The following is a 22,276-nucleotide window of genomic DNA, read 5'->3' on the forward strand; positions in this document are numbered from 1 at the left end:
AAAATTATCAATACACCATACCTTCAGCAAACTTGAATGCTCTTCAACTGTAGGCATGATTCCATCAATCAACATTATCAAGGCGATGGCAGCAGCATGCACTAGGTCTACTGAGAAAGAAAAAACCTCATTTGAGCAGTCTGTGTAAGGTACTGAAATCATTCCACAAAACTGGATATAGCTGGCTTTCTTTTGATGTCTGCACAATCAGCTTCAGAGGATAAAAAGTCATATGACATATGGTACTACAGTGCTGTTGCTGACACTGGGGCAGATACAAGGAAAGCTAAAATGAAGTAATTTTCATTTATGACCTGTTATAATATGAAATGTTTTCTTCCCTATGCAAAATGAAAGCACACAAAAATAAAAGGTACAAATTTTCCAGATATTAAGTACCTTTTATAAAAACAATTTGCTTTATAGTCCCTTTTCAGAGATTGCTTTTACTACTTCTATTTGTTCCATATGATAGTTATCTTTACAAAGAATTGATTCCACTTTATCACTGCGAAAAGTTGTGTGATATTATTTATTCCATGTAATCTCCATAAAAAGTATTTTTGGCTTTTCCCTCTTAGTACGCAGCCACATGCTTTTAGAAGTAGCTGGGACTTCTCGTGAGATTTTATAACGTGTATTAAATGAGCTAAAACACAGATCAAAGGTTGGTCAAGCCACTGTTAAATCCCAATGTAGTAATCTTCCACAAAGCCTCAAGTACTAAATTAACCATATTTACCAGACCATTTGACAATTTTTTACTCCACAGATTTTCCAGTTATTTAAAAATACTTTTTCTGTTCCCTTTCGCCATGTCAATGTATGTAGATGGAGCAAATCAGATACAGTGACAATAATCAAAAGCAGAAGTGATTGACTGTTCCACCAACAGCTTCTAAGCAGAAGCTGCAATACAGAGTTATCAGAATTATTGAACTATACAAACTACCTAGTTTAAAGACAGAAAAAAAGCATTTCCCCTCTAACGACGTGATAGTAAAGTACAGCTTGAAAACTAACACAAATTTTTAACCTTTTTGTATGACCATGTCTGGAGTCCTAGCTGCAAACAAACAGAATTTTTTTTTCTTAATCCTGCTTTAGAGAACTAGGAAAGCATCAGACAAAAACGTTTAAGAGAATACTGATATATTTAAACTTGATTTTAAGATTTCATGTACTGTATTATAGAGCATTAAGCAAAGGCTTTTTATTAGTGTATTTTTGCCTTGCTTACTGTTCCTCTATTTTCATATGTCCATCTGATGGAAAAAATAGTTACAATATCAACTCACGTGTACTCCCCACACTATTGGCAAGCTAAGCTGCCAGAAGACAGGATGAAGTAGATACTTGAAGAGAATATAAAAACTTCACACTCAAATAATTTCCTTGTAAACCCAAGTAAAACATCCTTTCCCCTTCTTGTGCTGCAGTGGACCTTGCATCCCCTATCCTAATGACTGGGAACCAGGATCTCTATCTAAAACAGCCTGCAGGAAGCTTCCAAATATTTCTCTTTCTGGAAGGCATTTAGCAGATGCAACTGATTTAACACAAACTTACATGCAATTTTAAGCTGTAATTAATCCTAGTATCTCATAAAAAGGAAATCAATAGGAAACATTGGATGTTTTGGAACTTACAAATACATAGGTTAAAAACAGGAAATTCTTTATCTACTTGTAGAAATATTTCTAAAGTGTCCTACTTACCATGCAAAATATACACTAAAAGGACAAGAAATTCTTTAAAATCGTTTCCTATCAGTTGAAACACAATAAGCATTTTCAAGGCTGTATTACAAACTGCAGTGAGCCAGGGAGTCTTCCAAAAAGGAGAAGATGTGGACACCCGCCACTCCTCAAGTATAAAACGTATAAAATATTTAAGTGACTAAGTGATAAGAGAGCTACTCGTGCGATATAGGGTGTTTTTTCACCTGGCTGCCAGAGCTACCTCGGTTGTCGCGAGCCATGCCGCGGGCAGTACAACATCCCCGCCACACGGCTACCAGCAGCGGCCTACCTCCTCTCCCGCCTTCGCCCCGCACCGCCGGGGCTGCCTCCGTGCCGCGCTGCTGCCGGGTCACCCGCGGAAAGCCCGCCTGCTCCCACCTGCGGGGCGCCTCCTCCTTTCCTGCGGGGAGATCTTGAGCCAGAAGCGCTTCAGAGGAGCGGGGGAAGGCGCTGAGCCGCCACACAGGCCTCAAGGCGGCGGCGGGCAGGGAGCGGCCAGGGCCCCGCTGCCCCCCAGCCACGCGCAGGGGGCAAACTGCAGCGTTAGGCTCGTTTCTCGCCACCGCCCGGCGCTCCCTCGGCCACGTTTAGCCCACCGCTGGCGGCATTAAGCACGCACGCTCAGGGAGGAAGAGGGCATTGCCAAGCTCGGCGGGAGGAAGCTCCAGGCCCGGCCTCCCGGAACCGCCTCGCTCCGCCGCGGCCCGGCCTGCCCTCCCCGCCGCGGGAGGGGTCCTAGGCCACGGCCCCAGCCCGCCCGCCCCCTCCCCGTACCGGCAGCCGCCGCCGGAGTATAGCGGGGGGGCGGCGCTGCCCGGGCCGTGCCCCAGCCCGCCCTCTCCTCCGCCTGGCGGAGAGGTGGCGGCGGCCTCTGAGGGACGGCCCGCGGGGCTCCTCGGCGCCTGGGGAGGGGTGGCGGCAGAGCGGGCGACGAGGCGGAGCGGGCTGCCCTGCGGGGCGGGCGGCGGCCACGGCCCAGCTGCCGGCCACGGCCCAGCTGCCGGCCGGCCGGAGCCGTGCCCCGGCGTTCGGCCCCGCGTGTGCGCCGGCGGGGCGCGGGGTGCGAGGTGTCTGCTAGCTCTGGCTTAAGCGAGGGCTATTGAAACGGGGAAGTCCAGCACCCAGCGAGGTTACATAAGGAAACAAAGGAACCAGTGTCGTCTGTGCAACGTTTGAGACCTCCCTGCGCCCGCAGAACACAATCTGAGAAGTCCTTAGCTTACTTTTTCACGAGGCCCTTCCTGCATTCAAGCCACGGATGGATGCTGCTCACTCCAAACAAGGGGGTGGTTTAGCCTCGGTACTCCATGTGCCTCTGCACTGTTATTCACTGTGCATATGCCCCAAGACAGAGCATTTCCCACGAGCTGAGATGTCAGGAAATGTCGGGAGCAAGGGGAAAGTCCAGCCAGTTAGACCTTCCAAAGGAAATAAAAAAAATAATACGGAAGTTCCAAGGTAATCTTCATTATTGAGGTCATATTAATAAAACCAACAGTTATATAACACATTCTGAGGGGAAAAAAAGTCTTCCCTGCCTAGAAAAAAATCACAAAGGGACTGAAGTTCAGGAAGGGTGAAGTTCCAGAGTTTGGCTTCACTGTACTGGAATTAACGTTACTTTATTTTACATTTAAAAAAAAGTATTTTTCCAAAATATTTTTTTATTAAAAAAGTTAAAAATGGATGAGTTCTGGAACACAAATCTAACATACCTTGCAACATGTATATTGCTTATGTTGTATACATATAGCTCCAGGATATCTCTCTGAACCTTTTCTCACCAGCATTGCTAACAACAAAAACATTTAGATAGAATGGTAAGAATCTCAGATTGTTCTAAAATTCTACCTAAAATCACAACCAGGACTATTACCATAACCAACTTTTTATTGAACTGACTAGCTGTTTTGCAGCTGTCTATCAAAGGTTGGGGTTTTTGACTTTTTGTCTGTTGTTGATCATATGTATACATCATATATTGGATGCTTATGAATATGGAACTCACTCAAACTAATAAAATAACCCCTATGTATTATAGATCTGTAGTGTTTTAGAAAAACAGCATGTAAAGTTTTTAACTGGATTTGTAAAAATTTTTCTAACTGTAAAATTTGTAGCTGGAACAGCTCCTGCACCCTTCTGCTAGTAAATCCCGATTGCATTAGTTACAATCTACACAGGCATGCAAGTAACAGAGTGAGACCCAAACCCTGTCAGGTTACCTCAAAGGGTGGTACTAACCTTTTTCAAGAATCTCAGGCCTTGTGCAAACTCGCATAAGAACTCCAAGGCATCTGATCTCCCACTTTAGAGGAAAACTATTCCATGTTCATATGAGGAGGACTTCTGGAAATCATAAGGGTTTTTAATTTACAAGATGCTGAACTTTTTACTTTTGACTTGTCAAGCACATTTGGATGAAATCAATTAATAATGCCTAAAACAAAATAAAAATGCTAAATAAAATTACCTTAGATTTTAAGTTGGACACATAGGGGAAGAAGAGAGATTTATCAAAGCATGCTGTGCTGAAGCCAGTTTTGATTTACTGAAGTCCAGTCACCAGCTTCTTCAGGATTTCAGAACTCACAGGGGTCAATCTCTCAAATTTTTAATTTTTTTTCCAGAAATTCAGAAGGAGAAAATTTGTTTTCCTGCTTTCAACAGACTTCTCAACAGCCAGCCACGGGACTGCCATTACCTCCTGTTATGTAGGAATACTAACCCCAATACCCAGTGGTCTGAATTAGAAGCCTTCAGGGGAGGTATGTACTTCCATCTACGTCTCAGTTAATTCTGAAGGTGCTCACGGCTTTATACGTTGTCATATACTTTCATATCCCCATTTTTAACACAAATTTAAATTAACTTTGAATGCCAGTACAGACATATGGGATAGGATTATCAGGAACTTTTTTTGTATGCCGTTGGTCTAAACTCCCATTTTAGTTCTTTACAACCCCTAACGGCGGTGCCAGCATAGAAGGCCCACACTACCCCGGGCACGTTCGGTGGGTAAGCGCTGGCGTACCCGCCGACGCACGGCAGAGGCCTCCTGCCGCCCCAGCGACACCGCCGCCTTCCCGCGCTGAGCCCAGCCCCGGCAGGCCGGGCGGCGGGAGGGGGCGGAGCGCCTCTGACGAGCTCGAGGAGGCGGGCGCCCCCCTCCCCCAACCGCTTCGGCTTCTTGCGAGCGGCCCCCGCCGCCTCCCCGCCGCCGGGCAGGGCTGTACCGCGGCCGGCGACCCCCCTCACCCTTCCCGGGCCGGGGTGCCGCTTCTCCCGTCTCCGCACCCCCCCCCCCAACCCCGCGCTGCACCGCCCCCGGGGTCGCCCCCTCCCGCCCTTTCCTTCCACTGACGCAGTCTGTGCCGCACCAGCTCTAACATGGCGGCGAGGCGCTGAGGAGCGCGGGGCGACGCGGGCCGCGAGCGGGGTGAGTGCCGGCGCCGCAGCCGGGCGCCGCCGGGGTCCGGTGCGGTCGCCATGCGGCCGAGCGAGGGCCGCGGCCCAGGCGGCGGTGTGCGCGCCGGGGGCTCGCGGGTCGTAGCGCCGTGGGGCCTGACCCTCGGTCACGGACGGGGGTGGGAGCCCCGACCCCTCCCCGGCCGGTCGAGCGGACTACCCCGGTCTGGCCTGGCCCGACCTGGCCGCCGCTCCGGGGCGGGCGTGGGGCAGTCGCGGTAGCCCGCGCCGGCTCCCCGCGCACACGCCCCCTCGCAAGGCCCGGCGGCCCGTGTGCGAGGGGCGCCCAGGCCGCGGCCGGGGCGTCCAGCGCTTCCCTGAGGGAGCGCCTGGGGCATCCCAAGTGGGGGTGGCCCCTGAAAGGAAAGGGGGGCTGTGAGAAGCTGCGAGCGGGGCCCGAAGGCAGGTGGGAGTTGGAGGGGTAGGTGAAGTGGCGGACGGGGCCTGGCAAAAATTGCGCCAGGTGGTAGGGTCCGCGAGGCCGGGCATTGCCTCTCCGCAGCCTAACGAGCCTAACTCCGCGGGTCTTCCTGCCCGCCGGCAGCGCCCTGGTCGGCCTCTCGGGTGCTGCTCCGGAGTTTGAATGGGTCCTCCCTCCTCCCCTAGAAGGCGAAGTAGCCGGGCTGTCTGCGTGCCACATGTTCTCCTCCCCTCTGCAGGCCTCTCCTAGGGAAGTGGAGCCTAAAGGAGCTACGATGGCTGGCAGGAGAGCCCTCTGCCTCTCTCTTTTAAGGATTTCCTAAGGCATTTCAGAGATTTTTATGAGTAATGGGTTTCGGGCACGTTTTGTTGCAGCCACGACCAAACTAAGTACTGTGTACATGATTGTACTTTGAGTCATTGAGGAGCCTTTGAAGGAGAGAGGCTTAGGAGAAAAAGAAATAGATATTTTGTCCATGGTTTCAATAAACTATTGTAGTGCTAAACATTGCCTTACAATTCAGGCACAGTTAGAAAAGTATCTTCCATAATGATGATAAAGAAGTCACTTTTGCTAGTAGTTGTGTAATGTTTGACTAGTTAATTATATATTAGTGATCATCTGAGACCTGTTTTAAGAAGAACATGGAACCATTTCTTTTGCATAAAGTCTGTTTTCTAAGATGTATCTTTTCTTCTGAGAGACTATCTCTTTTTTTCATGTTTTTCTTCTGTGTTGCCTGTGGAAGAAGCTGTTCTTTGGACAGGGATAAATGTTGTTAGAAACGTTGTTAGTTTTAGTTGGTTTTTTGGAGGGTTTTTTGCTTTATCTTTTTCCCCCCATTTTGTTTCACTGTTCCCATTCATTATTGCATTGGGGTGCAGCATGACTCAAATTTTTAGGTGCTACCATGATAAAAATATGATAAAAATTTTGAAATTACACATGATTTATGAAGCATTAGTTTATCTAAACTCACAAAACTTGATTTACCAGTTTTTAAAAATTATTTATAAAGATTTTTGAAAAAGTATAGTTTCCTGGATATGAGGTAAATCTGAAGGGGAACATATAAAGGATACCAACATCAGTAATCCTCTGAGAGCACCCTTTGGGACTATATTTCTTATGAAGACCTCCCATTTTTCCAGTCCTCTTCTGTGAAACAGAAACATTTTTTTCTAAGTTAGCTAAGCAGTCATTAAGCTGTTATCAAAAGAAGATTTATTTTTTTTCCCTTAGGATCTCAGAAAAGTCTGTGGATTTTGAGGGAATTTAGAGTGAGGAATAGGTACTGCAATGGAGAATTTTACTCTGCTGCAGCGTGATGTCTCCACTACCAGTTCACTCCTCCATGCCATGTGCATTTAAGAGCCCTCATCCATTTGGAAGCTAAGTCAGTGAGTGCCAGGGAGCAAATCTGACCATCTTCTAATGGAGTGAGGTTCAGGTAGGAGGCTGGGATGAGGAAAGGGATCTAGAGCTAAAGTAGTAGAGAAGGGAGGAGAACATGAGAATAAAAGATGATAGAGCAAGCTTTTTTGGTTATGGTTGGCAAATATGGGTCAGCATTAAGAACTGTTTCCTACTGTTGCATTGTCTTGCCTTGTTCTCATCTTTAGTAAAAGGAGTAGGAAGGGATTCCACTTCTGAAATTTAGTTTGGGGATCCTAATGCGTAAATGGCTTGGAGATTACACTAGACCATTTAAAAGCTTTTTTCCCTCTCATACAATGCCAAAACTTGCCTTTTCTTAGCATTTTATAAGTTTTAAAATAGAAATTCATTGTTTCAGACCTATGCTAACCCACTTTCTGATTACGAATAGTAGAATTGAAATGGGCATATTTCTTTGTTGCTTCTGGGGGAACAGTGAACACCAACAAAGGCACTTACTTGTGCACAGACCTGGGAGAAAACACCTGTATTTTTTTACAAATCCTAACAGAAAAAAAAGAAGTACTTTCTGCATAAATAATAGAAAATCGTGACTAACTCTTGACAACAAAGCTTTTTACTTGCTATTGACAAGAGTGTGGTTAGATATTTTAACATCTTCTTCATTGTAGGTGTCTCTTTCCTAGGAAAATAAAACAAAGGGCATGATCTAGTAGGAACCTGTATTTCTGTTTAAGTAGTTTAAGAGAATGTTACTACCTTCTCAGCTGAATGTTATGTTCTCCCAGCTGAGATGTTAGAACTAGGTGTGTATTCCTTATATACTTCAGTACAAGAAGATTAAATTCATGGTGATAATTGTAAAAAATCATACTGGAAGTGACGTAAATTAGCTATGCTGTGCAGTAGTGTTAGGAGTATGTACTGTATATTTCGTCATGACTTACCTGAGGATGGTATTTTCTTAAATCTCCCTAAAAGGATAGCAGGCTCTTACCTCATGTCCATGGAAGACAATGGTTGATATTGCCAGGTGTCTCTTAATTTGATTCCTTTTTTAGGGGGAAAAAATACTATGTCAATAGTCAAAAAAAAGACTTATAGAATTATTCTTTAGAAGGAGGCCTGGTGGAAAGTGGTGTCAATCACTTTTTGCCTGGAAAAATCTTGAAAGTCTTTTTTGTGGTTGGCTTTTTCCCTCTAATTACCATTAGAAGGAGCAGTCAGGTTGAAAACCTATAATATGTGTTTTCTGATGATGAGTAGAAAGTCTTCCTGCATAAATTTCATAGACCTGTGTAGAATGCAAATTTTTTCTTCTTTTCATATAGATGTGTTAAGTCCATGTGATTGCAAAGACAGCATCCTAAACCTGCAATGTGTTCAAGTGTAGTACCTTGTAGTACCTTATTCCTAAATCTGCTGACAACAAAAATCCTGTGCTGCTGATTAATTTTTTTTCATTCTACTAATTTCCTTTGTTGTCATTGCTGCTAATTCAGAGTTTTTCGATGGTGAAACACAGAGGAAGAGATGGTGGTGTTTGGAGAAAATGCTGAGGAAATGATGGAGATTGAGGGTTGGGCTGGTTGGATTTTTGTTGTTCACACCTGCAGGCATCATCCTAACACAACTGGAAGCTCTGACACAGGAATGGAACTAGGAACAAAATTTGATGTCTTCCATTTCACAATCATAAATTCATTTCCACTTTTATCCATACTGGAATGGACATATAACACTTTTAAAAAGTCTATGGCTCCAGTGTCACTTAAAGCTGATATGTGCTGCTGCCAAATATTTTCTTGGAGAGGGGAGGAAAGAGTAGTTCTTATGCAGCTAGGTGGCCACCTGTATGAAAGCTAAACACGTGGATGTATGAGCCCTCCATTCTGGTATCAGCCCACATTTATATTGGCTTCAAATGACTGGAACCACAGCCTTAGTGAATGCTATATATGTTCAGTGTTCACTTCGTGCATTTGCATTTTCTGGACTCAAAGTCTCGCTTAAAAATACATTTCTGAAGATTCCAGATGGCTATCTTTGATTTATATTGCAATGTAGTTTTGTCTTCGTGCATTTGTAGATGGCCTGAAACAAAATGCTAGGAATGTGAATTTATGCACTTCATTTTTCACTTCATCTGGACATTGAATGAAGACGAGTGCAGAAGATAATTGTAAATTGATGCAAGGAAACAAATACAAAAGCAGAGTCAAAGAGAGCTGACGATGACAGAGAAAGAAGTGAAGGAATAGGATAAAATACGTATTTTTCCTACTGAATACATCTTTGCTCCAAATCTGTTCTGTCCTGTGCGGGGACTGAAACACCATAACCTGTTCAGCATAGTTACAAAAAAAGGTGGTTTTTTTCTCCCTCATAAAACTAGGAAATACTACTGTATGCTGCTTGCCATCAGCTCTTGTGAGATGCTTGACACATTGATACTTCAGTTGGTGTGCATCTGTAAGTGCTTTCTAGCCCATTTCAGTCAAAAGGAGCTAGTTTATATTAAACAGTATTATTACCAGATCCTTGCTAGCACAGGTAATTTTGAAAAAAATTACCCAAGATGTATTTTTAAGCATATCAACACATATGAGTGATTATCTTTGGCAGAGAGATGCTTGTGAACAGTTTGGGATGGTTGTCTTTTTACACTGGCACAGATAATTTTGAAGGAGAACAGCTGTCTGCAGCCTGGCCATGAATTAGCCAGCTTTATCCTGCAAATATTTCAACAAAATAATGAGGCTGATGGAGGTGTGAAGGGATGTGAACCCTGATGGACACAGCTGGTGATGCATTGGTTATGGATGCAGCTGTTCTGATAAGACAAGCCCACAGTTTTCTGGAGAAACTGGCTGCTTATGGCTTGGACGAGCACACTCTTCACTGGGTAAAAAACTGGCTGGATGGCTGTGCCCAAAGGGTTGTGGTGAATGGAGTTAAATCCAGTTGGCAGCCAGTCACAAGTGGTGTTCCCCAGGGCTCAGTACTGGGGCCAGTTTTGTTCAGTATCTTTTATCAGTGACCTGGATGAGGGGATCAAGTGCACCCCCAGCAGGTTTGCAGATGACACCAGGTTGGGCAGGAGCGTTGATCTGCTTGAAAGTCGGAAGGCTTTGCAGAGGGATCTGGACAGGCTGGATCGATGGGCCGAGGCCAATTGTATGAGGTTCAACAAGGCCAAGTGCTGGGTCCTACGCTTGGGTCACAACAACCCAATGCAACACTACAGGCTTGGGGATGAGTGGCTGGAAAGCTCCCCCGCAGAAAAGGACCTGGGGGTGTTGATTGACAGCCATCTGAATATGAGCCAGCAGTGTGCCCAGGTGGCCAAGAAGGCCAGTGGCGTCCTGGCCTGTATCAGAAACAGTGTGGCCAGCAGGACTAGGGAAGTGATTGTGTTCCTGTACTCGCTGCCGGTGAGGCTGCACCTCGAATACTGTGTTCAAGTTTGGGCCCCTCACTACAGGAAAGACATTGAGATGCTGGAGTGTGTCCAGAGAAGGGCAGCAAAGCTGGTGAAGGGTCTGGAGCACAAGTCTTATGAGGAGCAGCTGAGGGAGTTGGGGTTGTTTAGTCTGGAGAAGAGGAGGCTGAGGGGAGACCTTATCGCTCTCTACAACTACCTGAAAGGAGGTTGTAGAGAGGTGGGTGTTGGTCTCTTCTCCCAAGTGACAAGTGATAGGACAAGAAGAAACAGCCTCAAGTTGCACCAGGGGAGGTTTAGATTGGATATTACGAAAAAAATTATTCACTGAAACACTTGTCAGACATTGGAACAGGCTGCCCAGGGAAATGCCTGGAGGTATTTAAAGACATGTAGATATGGCGCTTAGGGACATGGTTTAGTGATGAACTTAGCAGGGTTGTGTTTATGGTTGGATTTGATGATCTTAAAGGTCTTTTCCAACCTAAATCATTCTATGATTCTAAGACTAAATATTTTTGGTGTATTTGTTAATAAGCACAAATATGCTCTAAGCTGAACTGTAATTCCACTTTCGGAAATAAACAGGCCTCTTTTGTTAGATATACTGAAGTGGGTTTTAGGTGTTTTGGGTTTTTTTGGCATAGTTTCTACTTAGATTTAGTAAGAAGCTCCTCAAACAGGAGGTGGTTGAGAATGATGAATGGCTTGAACATTTCAGGAGAGTACTTGGGTTGTTATATTGTCCTTTCTTACAGAGTTTTGGAAGGAAGAAGTGAGCTGACTTCTCAGGATTGCCCTTCTGCATAGCACATTTTTGTGTGCGTGTATAGTGAGCATCTTCTGGGTTGACTTTACTAGTGAAGGGAATATGATTTTTAAATTCCATCAAGTTCACAATTTAAAAATACAAAGTATTGTGGGTTAAGAGTATCCATATTCTAAGGGAGAATAAATTTGAAGAGATAAATACACAAGTCATGTAAGCCCTATTGTTACCAGACATACAGTACTGTTGAGCTTTACTTTTAATTTTCTGACTTTATTCTTGGTATTTTCAAATTGTTTTTCTTTGTTGCTTCTGTATTTAACATTCATACCTCATGTAGTTGCTTCTAATACAGACAAGTTTTAAATTATCAATAGGTACAAAATCGTGTTTGGTATTAAATACTACATGAGTAGAAATTAATAGTTTACAGATCATTTGTAACTCGGTAGTTTTCCCTGTAACATGTTAGGAGAAGGTCTGTCTGATGTAATAACTGTGCAAAGGATACTTAAGTATATTGGAAAGGAAATGCTTACTTGACTTGTAGGTAGGATAAATGGTACTGATATTTTAGCCTGGTTTACTAGGCAACATCAGCTCGAGAGTTAGGTATATTTACTTGGCCTGGTGTTTGTCCACTTGGGGTATTCATACTGACCAGTTGACATAACTGTCATTTAGAACCAAGTATAGTCAGTATTTAGGGGATATTATTGGAGGATTTATGGAGAGCGCAGGGGACATTGGAGGTAACATTTAGAATGGGGACTAAACTTCATTTGTTCCACTGTCCATGAGACGATGTAGAGGTAGAAAAACATCAAATTGAGCAAAAGTTGGTGAGAATAGGGATACAGAGATTCAGGTAGAATTCTTTATTTCTTCCTTCTGTCTCCCACCCTGTTCTTTACAAAACCAAATTAAAAATTGACTGACGTTGGTATATTGAAATTTATTTTACATTTTAGCTTTAGTCATTATCAATATTTGAAATAAAAATATGTCACATATTGAGATAGTTTGCATTTATTTTAGCTAAAATACTGTATATAAATGTTAAGGCATAGCTCTACATTTCTCAAAATTGCCTGTAAAGCAGGAGTTAAATTCCTCCTCACGCAAGAACAACAGCTAAATGTTTAAAGTTTGGGTACAATCGATCAATCAGTTGTGGTACTACTGGTCCTTAAATGTCTCGGTTCAGTTAAAATTGTCAGTTCTACCACCAAACAATATTTATTGTAGCATTTATTCTGAGAGGTTTCCTAGAAAAAAATACACACAGCCCCGCCACCTCTCTGTGCAGCTATATAGTCTGTTCTGCTGCTGACAGTGTGAGTTGATGGCTGTCCTTTGGGCTGGTCTCAGTTATGAAGGCAGTCTGTCCCCTCTCACCTGTCTCATCTCCCTTCCCTTGCCAACACTGACTGCCACCTTCCTTATGCTGCCCCAGAGTTTGTGCAGCAGTGTGGTGAGCTGGTCAGCCTTCTGCTAACCCAGCATCATCAAAGTTTTTAGCTACAGGTGTTTTCTCTATTTGTTTCTCTGCATGGCTACAAAATTTATTGTACTAATAGAAGAGATACGGTAGTTCAGGGAGAGGAGCAAGCAGACTGAGGCAAGCCTGCTGCTTTTGACGAGTCCCTTGACTTGTCTGAATTAATGTACTCGTTACACAGCTAAGAGGATATCTAGTGAGATTCTGCATGTTTGCAAAGTCTTCTCATGCTAAAAATCACATGAATGATAAACTACTGAGTGGTGTTTGATTTAAATCAGTCCTGCGTTCTTCTTGTGATTTTTTTTTTTTTCCACTGTGTAATCTTCGCAAAACATTAGGGGTGACACTGAGCACAAGTAGAAAGAATATAGATTAACATGGTGACACTGCTTTTGATTTCTTGGAGCTTCTTGTTTGTAAGCTGAGAGTGACAGATGGCGACAATTGAGTTTTTTGAGACTGTTCTGTGGCACAGCTATGAGTGAAGCTTTAGGAGAGATGTATGCAGCATGTCAGCTAGATTTGAGTAGTGTTTTCTGACAATAAAAAATAATTAGAACTGAAAATTTATGGATTGTATTCCAAATTCTGGAAAAGGTGTACTCCAGTCTTACAGATCCTTTTGCCATCATTGTTTTTTTTCCCCTCTCTGGAGTAACTCAGAGAGGATGGGGCTTCAGAAAAGGAAAAGAATATCATGATTGTACATGATGTTAGAAGGCCAGAGATGCAAATAGGATTAAGACATTGTTTGTTACACAAAAATAAAGCGATTTATATACTCAAGGGAAAAGTTGCATTAAAATTCTCTATAAAGAATCATAGAATCATTTAGGTTGGAAAAGACCCTTAAGATCATTGAGTCAAACCGTAAACCTAACGCTACCAAGTCCACCACTAAACGATGTCGCAGAGCACCATGTCTACACATCTTTTAAATACCTCCAGGGATGGTGACTCAAAAGAAATAAGCAATGACATAAAAGGAAAAGAAACAATAAAAAGCCAAAATCATTTCACTTAGCAGTAACTGTGAAAGAGCTACATCTTCCTATTTTTTTCATGTAGAATGGTTTGGATCCTAATTAGACCAGCTCCTGATAACTGCAGTGTCAGGAATCTGGGAAATATATTCCTAAGAAATTGAATGCTTAAGTCCTAACATGACAATATGTTTGTGATTTGTCAAGTTGTAACCATCATAAGTTATTTTCCACTCTTTGACCATTCTCTTTATTTGTGGTAAAAGTTCTGGTATCTCTGAAAGTATGCCTACTTGACTTGTGCAATTATTACTCACCTACAGCAGCTGAAGAGGTTAACCATCCTGAACTGTTCACCTTTCTGTGCTCCTAGACAAGCAGTGTGTTCTCTCTTGAGCAGCTGTAGTTCATGGCCCAGGTGATTAATAGTAACTGAGATGAACTGAACTGGGTTGTGGACTGCAGCAGCTGATGTATTCCTGAGGAGAAGAGGATCTGAAGCTGGTAGCCTTGACCAGAGGGGTGGCTTGGCACATGGAGATGGCAGCTTCCTCAGCAACTAACACTGAGCCTGACAGAAATTACAAATTAGTCTTTTTAAACAGTTGAAAGTTGCAGAAAGTTGTTTGAGAGCACTCAAACAAGTTGTCTGGTCTCAAAGCTGATGATTTTTTCTTTTTTTTTTTCTCTCTGATGCTTATTTTACCTAGGATGTAGAATTCTAGGAGCAGACAACTTAGGTGGTTACCTATACCATCTGGATAGCAAGAAGACTAAAAGCTTTATTATCCCCATACCTTACAGTATCTTTTCTTTTTGTATTTCCTCATCTGAAGTATGGCACTCAAATTTAAATTTAATACTATTGCAGCAAACACCAATAAAATCACTCATTTGGGGCAACAAAACATGAAAATGACCTAAAATACGCTGCATTTTCTGAACCTTTAAAACACTTATGTTTGCTCTCGGGTTTTTTTGAAGGTTTGCTTTTCTGCAGTTTTTGTTGTCTTTGTAAAATCTACATTGACTTACATATAGTTTCACTACAGAAAAGAAAAACTAAATCTTACTTTTATTACTTACAGTATTTAAACTTTTGAAGCCATGGGAGTAAAGGTGCAGAGACCTCGTTGCTTTTTTGACATAGCCATCAACAATGTACCTGGTAAGAAAATGAAAATATCCATTCAGTAACATGAATATCATGTAAGATATAAGAATAACACAAATACCAGTTAACTTCATAATAAATATGGTGCTTTTTTTCTAGCTGGAAGAGTGGTCTTTGAACTGTTTTCAGATGTATGTCCAAAGACATGTGAGAATTTTCGCTGCCTTTGCACAGGTTTGTAGATTTTAAATTTTATTTATAAGTTTTAGTGTAATACCATGTTAGCTAGTTTGATGTCTGTGTTATTTTTCCTGACATTTTCTTACATATAAAAATAAGTACATAAAACATTGGTTCTTGGCATCTCTAGAGATTTAGCTGATTTCTCATATACATCTGATATAGCATCAAAGCAATTGTAGCAGAAAGTATATACTAATCAACTTTAAATACGGACACAGTAAGCTGATTTTCCGTTACTAGCATAGATATTACTGTTCATGTTATATAACATCATCCAGTCTTGAAAGGTAGCCAGTAAGAGGTCAACCATGCAGACTTACTTTTCAGTCTTATGATACTTTGTGGTATTTGAAAGGTATTGTTGGTATTCATTAGTATTTTTTTTTTCTTCATTTTAATTTTTTTTTGTTGATGGAGACTGGTGATTTCCACTCCGATTGAAATTCAGATTATTTCTTGAACAAAATACTGAGAAGATTCTCTCCTGGAAGCATTTTCAAACAGAATTACTGTCCTGTGGACTGTGTGCTTATGTTGAAAATGCTGATGGTTTAGCAAAACTTAAATTTATTATCACAAGAATAATTTTGTGAATAGATAAATAGCATACATGCTTTCTGTCTTCAGCATTTGTCTGCTTCCTTTCCTTCCAGCTCTGTTGTTTTTCAGGTCAAGGCTCTGTAGCTGTTAATACTGAATCACTCAGCAGTAATAGTATGATCTGAATCAGGTGTGGGTGCATAATTACATTCACATCAAGTTAGCTAGAACACTTAGTGCACCGTTCATGATGTCTGCAGGAATGTAGGTATTATCTGAACTGACATTAGGTTTACTGGCACAAAATCAGATTATCAAAATTTGTTAACGAATTTGAACCTTAAAGTGATTGTTTTTAATGGCTGTGAGTATGTTATCATGTGATCATGGCATTCTTGATCTGCTGTCAACTGTCCAAAAATCAGATTTATTGCATAAAGGTGTTATTTCTGCTACTGCTTTAAATTTTTGACTTGAAGTTTTTCAACATTTTAGGTCAGGAGCAAGTACTACTAAGTTCATACTTCATTGCTGACATTCAAAATCAAATTCAGACGCTGAACTATTTTGCTACTTTAACGTATTTAAAAATAGTGAGGTAAATATATTGGCAGAGCGTTTATGATCTTGATCATCATCAAATTAATTCAAATTTTGATTTTAATTGTTTTTCTTACTCATTTTTTTCATGCAGTTTTGACAAAAATATGCTGTCTTCTCAAAACAGGGATCAACAGCTCCGTGTTTTCCTGGCATACCTATGTTAGGCATATGCCAAGTTAGTGGAACAGATACAGCTTCACATTTATCAAAGTTCCTATCAAAAGTGTATTTTCTGGCTAGTCAGATCCATATGGAGGCACCAGTCTGTTGCAGATAAGTTCAGAGGCAACTGCCCTTGACAAAAGCTGCCAGTTTAATATCTCAGAATAAGATTATAGGAAGATAAAGTCTAATGGTTTGCCAGCACTGAGACGAAGAGATCCTTCCAACATACTCTCACTGGTTACCTTATTGTTGTCTTGAGGTTGGCTTTGCCATTCACAGGACCCACCATGAGCTATTAATCTTGCTAACTCAGCAGAGACCTTACCTATTTGAGCGTAGCGGGGAAAGTAGATAGTGCTGTAGCCGAAGCAGAGAGTCTGCTTATGGGCCTTGAGCACCAGAGCTGACCAAAGCAAGGAAGATGGCAGTTGTAATAATGAGTGGGGAGAGAATGAAATTCATTCTCCTTCCCCCTGCCTCTTTGTTTGTTTTTGTTATGAGCCTTTATGGTACCTTAACCGTGCCATGTTGTAACTGAAGATCTGAGTGTTTCTTGCATGCTTCTGAGCAATGCCAGTTATCTTAAACATAAACTGGCTGTTTAATTTCAGTCAATCTGCATGGAAGAGACCAACGTTGTATACTGTCAGTAAGGAGTTCTTCTGGTATTACTGTAGAGAGAGAAGGTAGTTTCTGCTCTGCTTTCTTAAATGTGAGTTTCTTATTGCTATTGCAGGTATGTGGCTGCCTCACAAGCTAATTTTTCAGAGCTTAGTAGATGATTTTGATTAAGCGCTTATGTAGCACTTTTTTGTAGTGGAGATTCTATAGGTACAGAGGGTAATTTTGGTTTTTGTTCCTCCTCTTCTTTAGGTGAAAAGGGTACAGGAAAATCCACCCAAAAGCCATTGCATTATAAAAGTTGTCTGTTTCACAGGGTTGTGAAAGATTTTATGATCCAAGGAGGGGACTTCAGTGAAGGTATGATGTGAATCTTTGAAGAAAACTTTAATGCTTATGTAATAGAATTTTGCAGGAGTTCTGTGTACCATCATTTACTTACATTAATTATTCTGTGATTCAACTGCTTTTTTCCCTTTTTTCTGCATACGAACCTTTACATGAAGACTTGCATAATAAACTTACATAAACTTATACACTTGCGTGCACACACACACACTTTTGCTCCATTATCTCAGTACTCAGAGTACTAAATACTTTCTGTTGAAAGGTTTAAATGTGGGGGTAAAATAGTATATCTGCTGCTGGAAAATAAAGAAAAAAGGAAGACTTGCAGAATACATGGGAGAATACTTTCTTGTTTTCCAAGTTTGCTTTGGGACTACGAAGATGCGTATCTTGAAGAATAATGTCAGTGACTTGGATGCAGTTGGATCAGTATTTCATATTATGAAGCACCTTCCACGTAATGTGACTCATTTAATCACTACTTTAAGTTGTAACTGTCACTTTTCTTCTTTCAAGGAAATGGCAGGGGAGGAGAATCAATTTATGGTGGCTTTTTTGAAGGTAAGAGTTTTATCAGTCTGCTCTATTTTGGTGTTACTATATTCTGTAGTCTCTGTTCTGTAAACCTGAACTCCATTGTTTTTGTTAAGATTTTGTCTGGTCTTAGAGGCCTTTGACTGTCCAGTTTAAGTGATTTTATTTTACTTTTAAGATATGAACCTTTTTAGTTAATGAAAAATTAAAACTTAACTTCTTTGTATTTGTCCATTTTACCAGATTTACATTTTTATAACTTTTGGCTTGAGCAGTTTAGCTGAAAGTTGGGGATTGTCTTTTTTTCCAGTGAAAAGCAGAAAGGCGTGATGGAGTCAGGTTTCCTTGCAAATGTTTGTTTAAAAGAAAGCATAAAGCCCTGCTTTCCTGAACTCAAGAGGAATTAATGACAAAGGAGCCATCAGTTCTCTCACAGTCCTGGTTCTTTTTCAGTCAGTGTTGCAGCAGAAATACCTCTTCTGCACTACAGTGTGTTTCTTAGCATGTGTTTGTCCAGAATGTAGTGGAGCATCTCTGTTTCTTGGAGCAGTTTTTGTATTACACCTAAACCCACGTGATGGCTAGCTGCCACCAGCAGGAGTGGGTATGCTCCTCCCTGCCACTTCTCTTTTAACATTGGCTCTTGTCTGAGCTTGCAGCAATCAAAAGACTTACTCACTATTTTAGTAGGGGCAGGCTGCAATTTTATATCAGACCTTGAGCTGAATCAACAGTTTGCAACCACCGAAAGAGGGAGGAGGTCTTACCTTGCACTGCGTCTCATTCAGATCAAACTTGCAGCTGATTCAGCTTGCTAAAATGCGCAAAGACTATTGCAGCAAAAAAAGTGTTTCTTACCATATTAGTGAGCGGACCCAATTCAATAATTTGGCAAGCATCATAACCAACACAAATGAGTAGCTGGGTTTGAGGAAATATGTGGTTGGGAGAGATGGAAGGAGCAAAACCTCTACCTACCTTCTGGCAGTTGCAAGCTGGCTGTTCAACTCAGCCACAGTATGAAACTGAATTCATGGGAGTTTTTGCTTTTGTGGATCCCTTAATCAAAGCACCGTAGGATTAGATTGACACTTGATGTTATGCCAGATAGCAATTGTACAGGTGACTGGAGAGTGAGTGGGACTGTCCCTTTCATTGCCAGTGACACAGCATGATGCGAAACCACAGCCTTACAGATAGTATGCTTTTCTTTGTTAATACCTGCTCCTGCCATCTGTATCTAAACAACATTGAGCAAAATTCCTCTGTCCGAAGAGTTTGGATCCCCCAACAGCCTTTGTGCTGTTTTGGGAAAGGAGGGAGATAGGATAATCTCTTGTAGATGTCTTAAATGAAGAATAGTGATTACATTTCACAGTTTCATTGGGATTTAATTTGAACTGTTACAATGATTTGCTCATCAGAGTAGGATTTATTCAGGTTAAACTTATTTTTTTAATGGCCAGCTTGACAAGTTCATCGGTGTGTCTGACAGACAAACAGAAGTTGTTTGGGATTGCTATCAAACTGGATATCCATGTGTATTAAAACATAATAAAACAACAGAACTGCCTGAAAATGAGAGGTTTATTAATAGTTAATGCACAGCTAAAAAACTGCAGCTGCTCCAAAGAGACAATGATCAGTATGTGCGGAATAGAAAGAGCAACAACTTAAAATGATGAGGTCTCTGCTAATGTTGGTAGGAAACAAATCTCTTGAACAAGAATACTCAATTGTTTAGTTTTTCTCAGGCTATAAACCGTTAATTCCTATTTCTCCTTATTAAATTTCATTAGTTAGAATGGAAGGAATAACATATTTTAAAATAGCTATTATTTTTAATCTATTTTAGTACAACTTTCTACCGAAGTGACTAGCAGGTTTATTTAATGAGTTTACTTAGATTATAGCGTTTATCTAAGCATATGTGGAATATTTGAAGTAACTGAAAACACTTTCTTTAGATGAAAGCTTTGCTGTAAAGCACAACAAAGAATTTCTCCTTTCAATGGCCAACCGAGGGAAAGATACAAATGGTTCACAGTTCTTTATGTAAGTAGTGTACTGTCCTGAAATACGTGTGTGGTTTGCTGTTTGTAAGCTGTAAAGGTAATCCTCTTAAATATTGCAGACTAGCTCCTGTGCAAACCCAGAGTTGATGGGTTTTCACAAAGTTGCATGGAAGTAGCCATTTTCCTAACGTGCTGTTCAGGGAGCCTGACTATTTTTATCACTTTAGTGTTCAGTGCTTATTGTCTGTGCAAAAGAGCTTTTGGTAGTTTTCAGTAGCTGTGTTCTAACTTCGGCAATAAAGCAAACCTGTTGGTTCCTTGTAGAACTCTCACCACTTACTTCTAATAAGTGTTGTCTGGAAGTAAGCAAAACAGTTCTGGGGGTTCTCAAAAGTAGTAGAGGGTTTTTTTTGTCACAGAATAACTTTTCCAATGCAGTCTTCATTTACAGTTAAAACTTACATTCTTAAAATACAGACTCTTCTTAAATCTAACTTGTCTACAGAAAAAATTCTTGAAATGCATCACTCTTACCCATGTTTCATGACTTTAGTTAACATGGTGAGTTGTGTATGTCACTTACCATTAGACCCTTATTTCGGGATTTTTGACTGATCATTACTGTAATTATCCCAGTTCTTTACTTCTGCCACGGCTGACATGTGTATGCCTTAGTAATGCTAGTATAGGGGAAAGCTGAGAGAAAGTCAGTGCTACTTCTATGTCAAATAATCTGTACATACAGATATTTTTTTCTTCCTTTGAATTCTGATTATTTTTTAATTTATAGAAGGTTATTTGCAGCTTTCCTGCTCTGAGACAGTTGCCTTAATTTTTATGTCTGTTACTGGTAGTATTTATATAATTGAATAAATAGAATACTTATTATATCCTATGAGGATGCTGTCTAAAAATTTATGTGCACTTTGTTCAGTAAAATGTGATAATCAAAGTAATGAATGGAATAGATAGTTTAATGTATAAAACATTAAATACTTTTAACTGCACACAAACCTAGAATAATATATATTGGTTCAATTTTATTAGTTCACTAAAACAACTTTCACCTTCCTATGCATATATGACATGCTTCAAATGCTGACTGCTTTCCACTAATACTGATTTTGTTTTTCTCTTTAAATTAAAATCTGGAAACAACAGAACAACTAAACCTACACCTCACTTAGATGGGTAACTATCTCTTTATCATCTTCTTATGTTTGTTTGGGAACTGCCTTGAGAAAATTAAGCACTAAGAATTCTTACTTTTGTTTAAATTCTTCAGACATCATGTTGTTTTTGGACAAGTCATCTCAGGTCAGGAAGTTGTGAGAGAAATAGAAAACCAGAAAACAGATGCATCTAGTAAACCATATGCTGAAGTACGCATACTGAGTTGTGGAGAGTTAATTCCAAAATCCAAAGGTAAAGTTGAAATTTACATTTACATAGATGCAAGCTATGAGGTAATTTTGCTAATTTTCTTCCCTGTTGGCTGCTTATAAAAATATTTAGAAACTTATTTTTGATGGATGGAGGGGAAATTGGTGAAAAGGGGAATAACATTGCAGTACAGTTTGTCTTCTGAAAAACTTAAAAGGTGTTGATGCAGAAGACATGAAAGAAACATCATATATGCTTTCTTCAAAGCTTCTCCTGTCTTGGATTTCCTTATATTAGCTAAATTTTAGTACAAAGCTGGCAGGCACTTGTCCCATAGAAAGTAGAGTGCTATGTTAGGAAGATTGATGGCAGTCTGACTTTATTTGATAACTGCTGCTTTTTTTGCAGGTGGTGAACTTATTTCAAGTTTCTTTCAGGTAAATCTTCAGAACAGGCACATAGAGTAGAAAAGCCTGGAATGGCCCTTTAGCAGATATCCTTTTTAAGTTGTTATAAACTATATTCTTAAACAGGAATATGACAGAACCTGCCTTTCCTTCTGGAAGGGATGCCCTGCTCTGCCATTCCAGAGTTGAACATGGTATTGGAGATTGGATTCTGCTTCTCTTACAAAATAAGGCTCAATCTAAGATGTTGCTGTCACTTGGGAGAATCTCATTAGAGGAAACCCAGGATGCCTATTTGATAGGAACTATGACAGGCTTCATTATGCTTTTTCATTCATAGCACCTTCTGCTGCTGATACGTACTGTGAAGGGTTGCACCAAGGATACTGAAGCACAAGACAAGAATCATGGTTTCTTTGGCCTAAGAAAAATACAGGCTTTCAAACTTCTGAGCCTCTTAGTTTTTCCTCTCCTTTTTGATGCAGTTCTATGTTCACCTGTTGTGTTGTGTGGCAGAATGGCTTTGGAGTCTGAAGTGATCTCTTCAATACCTCAGAATTCCAAGCAAAGTTATTT

At 40.9% G+C, this 22,276-nt stretch overlaps 1 protein-coding gene across 2 annotated transcripts in view; it reads left to right on the top strand.

The window, feature by feature from the left end:
• Positions 1-5,091: 5,091 nt before the first annotated feature.
• PPIG (peptidylprolyl isomerase G) overlaps positions 5,092-22,276 on the top strand; it is a 30,052-nt gene continuing 12,867 nt past the window's right edge. Inside the window, exons 1-8 of one of the 2 annotated variants that reach the window (XM_059820276.1) lie at positions 5,092-5,181; positions 14,816-14,895; positions 15,001-15,075; positions 17,266-17,373; positions 17,878-17,922; positions 19,863-19,950; positions 21,072-21,101; positions 21,196-21,335. In XM_059820276.1, coding sequence (XP_059676259.1) covers positions 14,835-14,895; positions 15,001-15,075; positions 17,266-17,373; positions 17,878-17,922; positions 19,863-19,950; positions 21,072-21,101; positions 21,196-21,335 — 547 coding nt within the window. In that variant the 5' untranslated portion in view covers positions 5,092-5,181; positions 14,816-14,834. The remainder of the gene's footprint in view (positions 5,182-14,815; positions 14,896-15,000; positions 15,076-17,265; positions 17,374-17,877; positions 17,923-19,862; positions 19,951-21,071; positions 21,102-21,195; positions 21,336-22,276) is intronic. The other variant, XM_059820277.1, reaches the window with a different exon arrangement.

Source organism: Gavia stellata, chromosome 8 (assembly GCF_030936135.1).
Source record: "Gavia stellata isolate bGavSte3 chromosome 8, bGavSte3.hap2, whole genome shotgun sequence".
Lineage (NCBI taxonomy): Eukaryota > Metazoa > Chordata > Aves > Gaviiformes > Gaviidae > Gavia > Gavia stellata.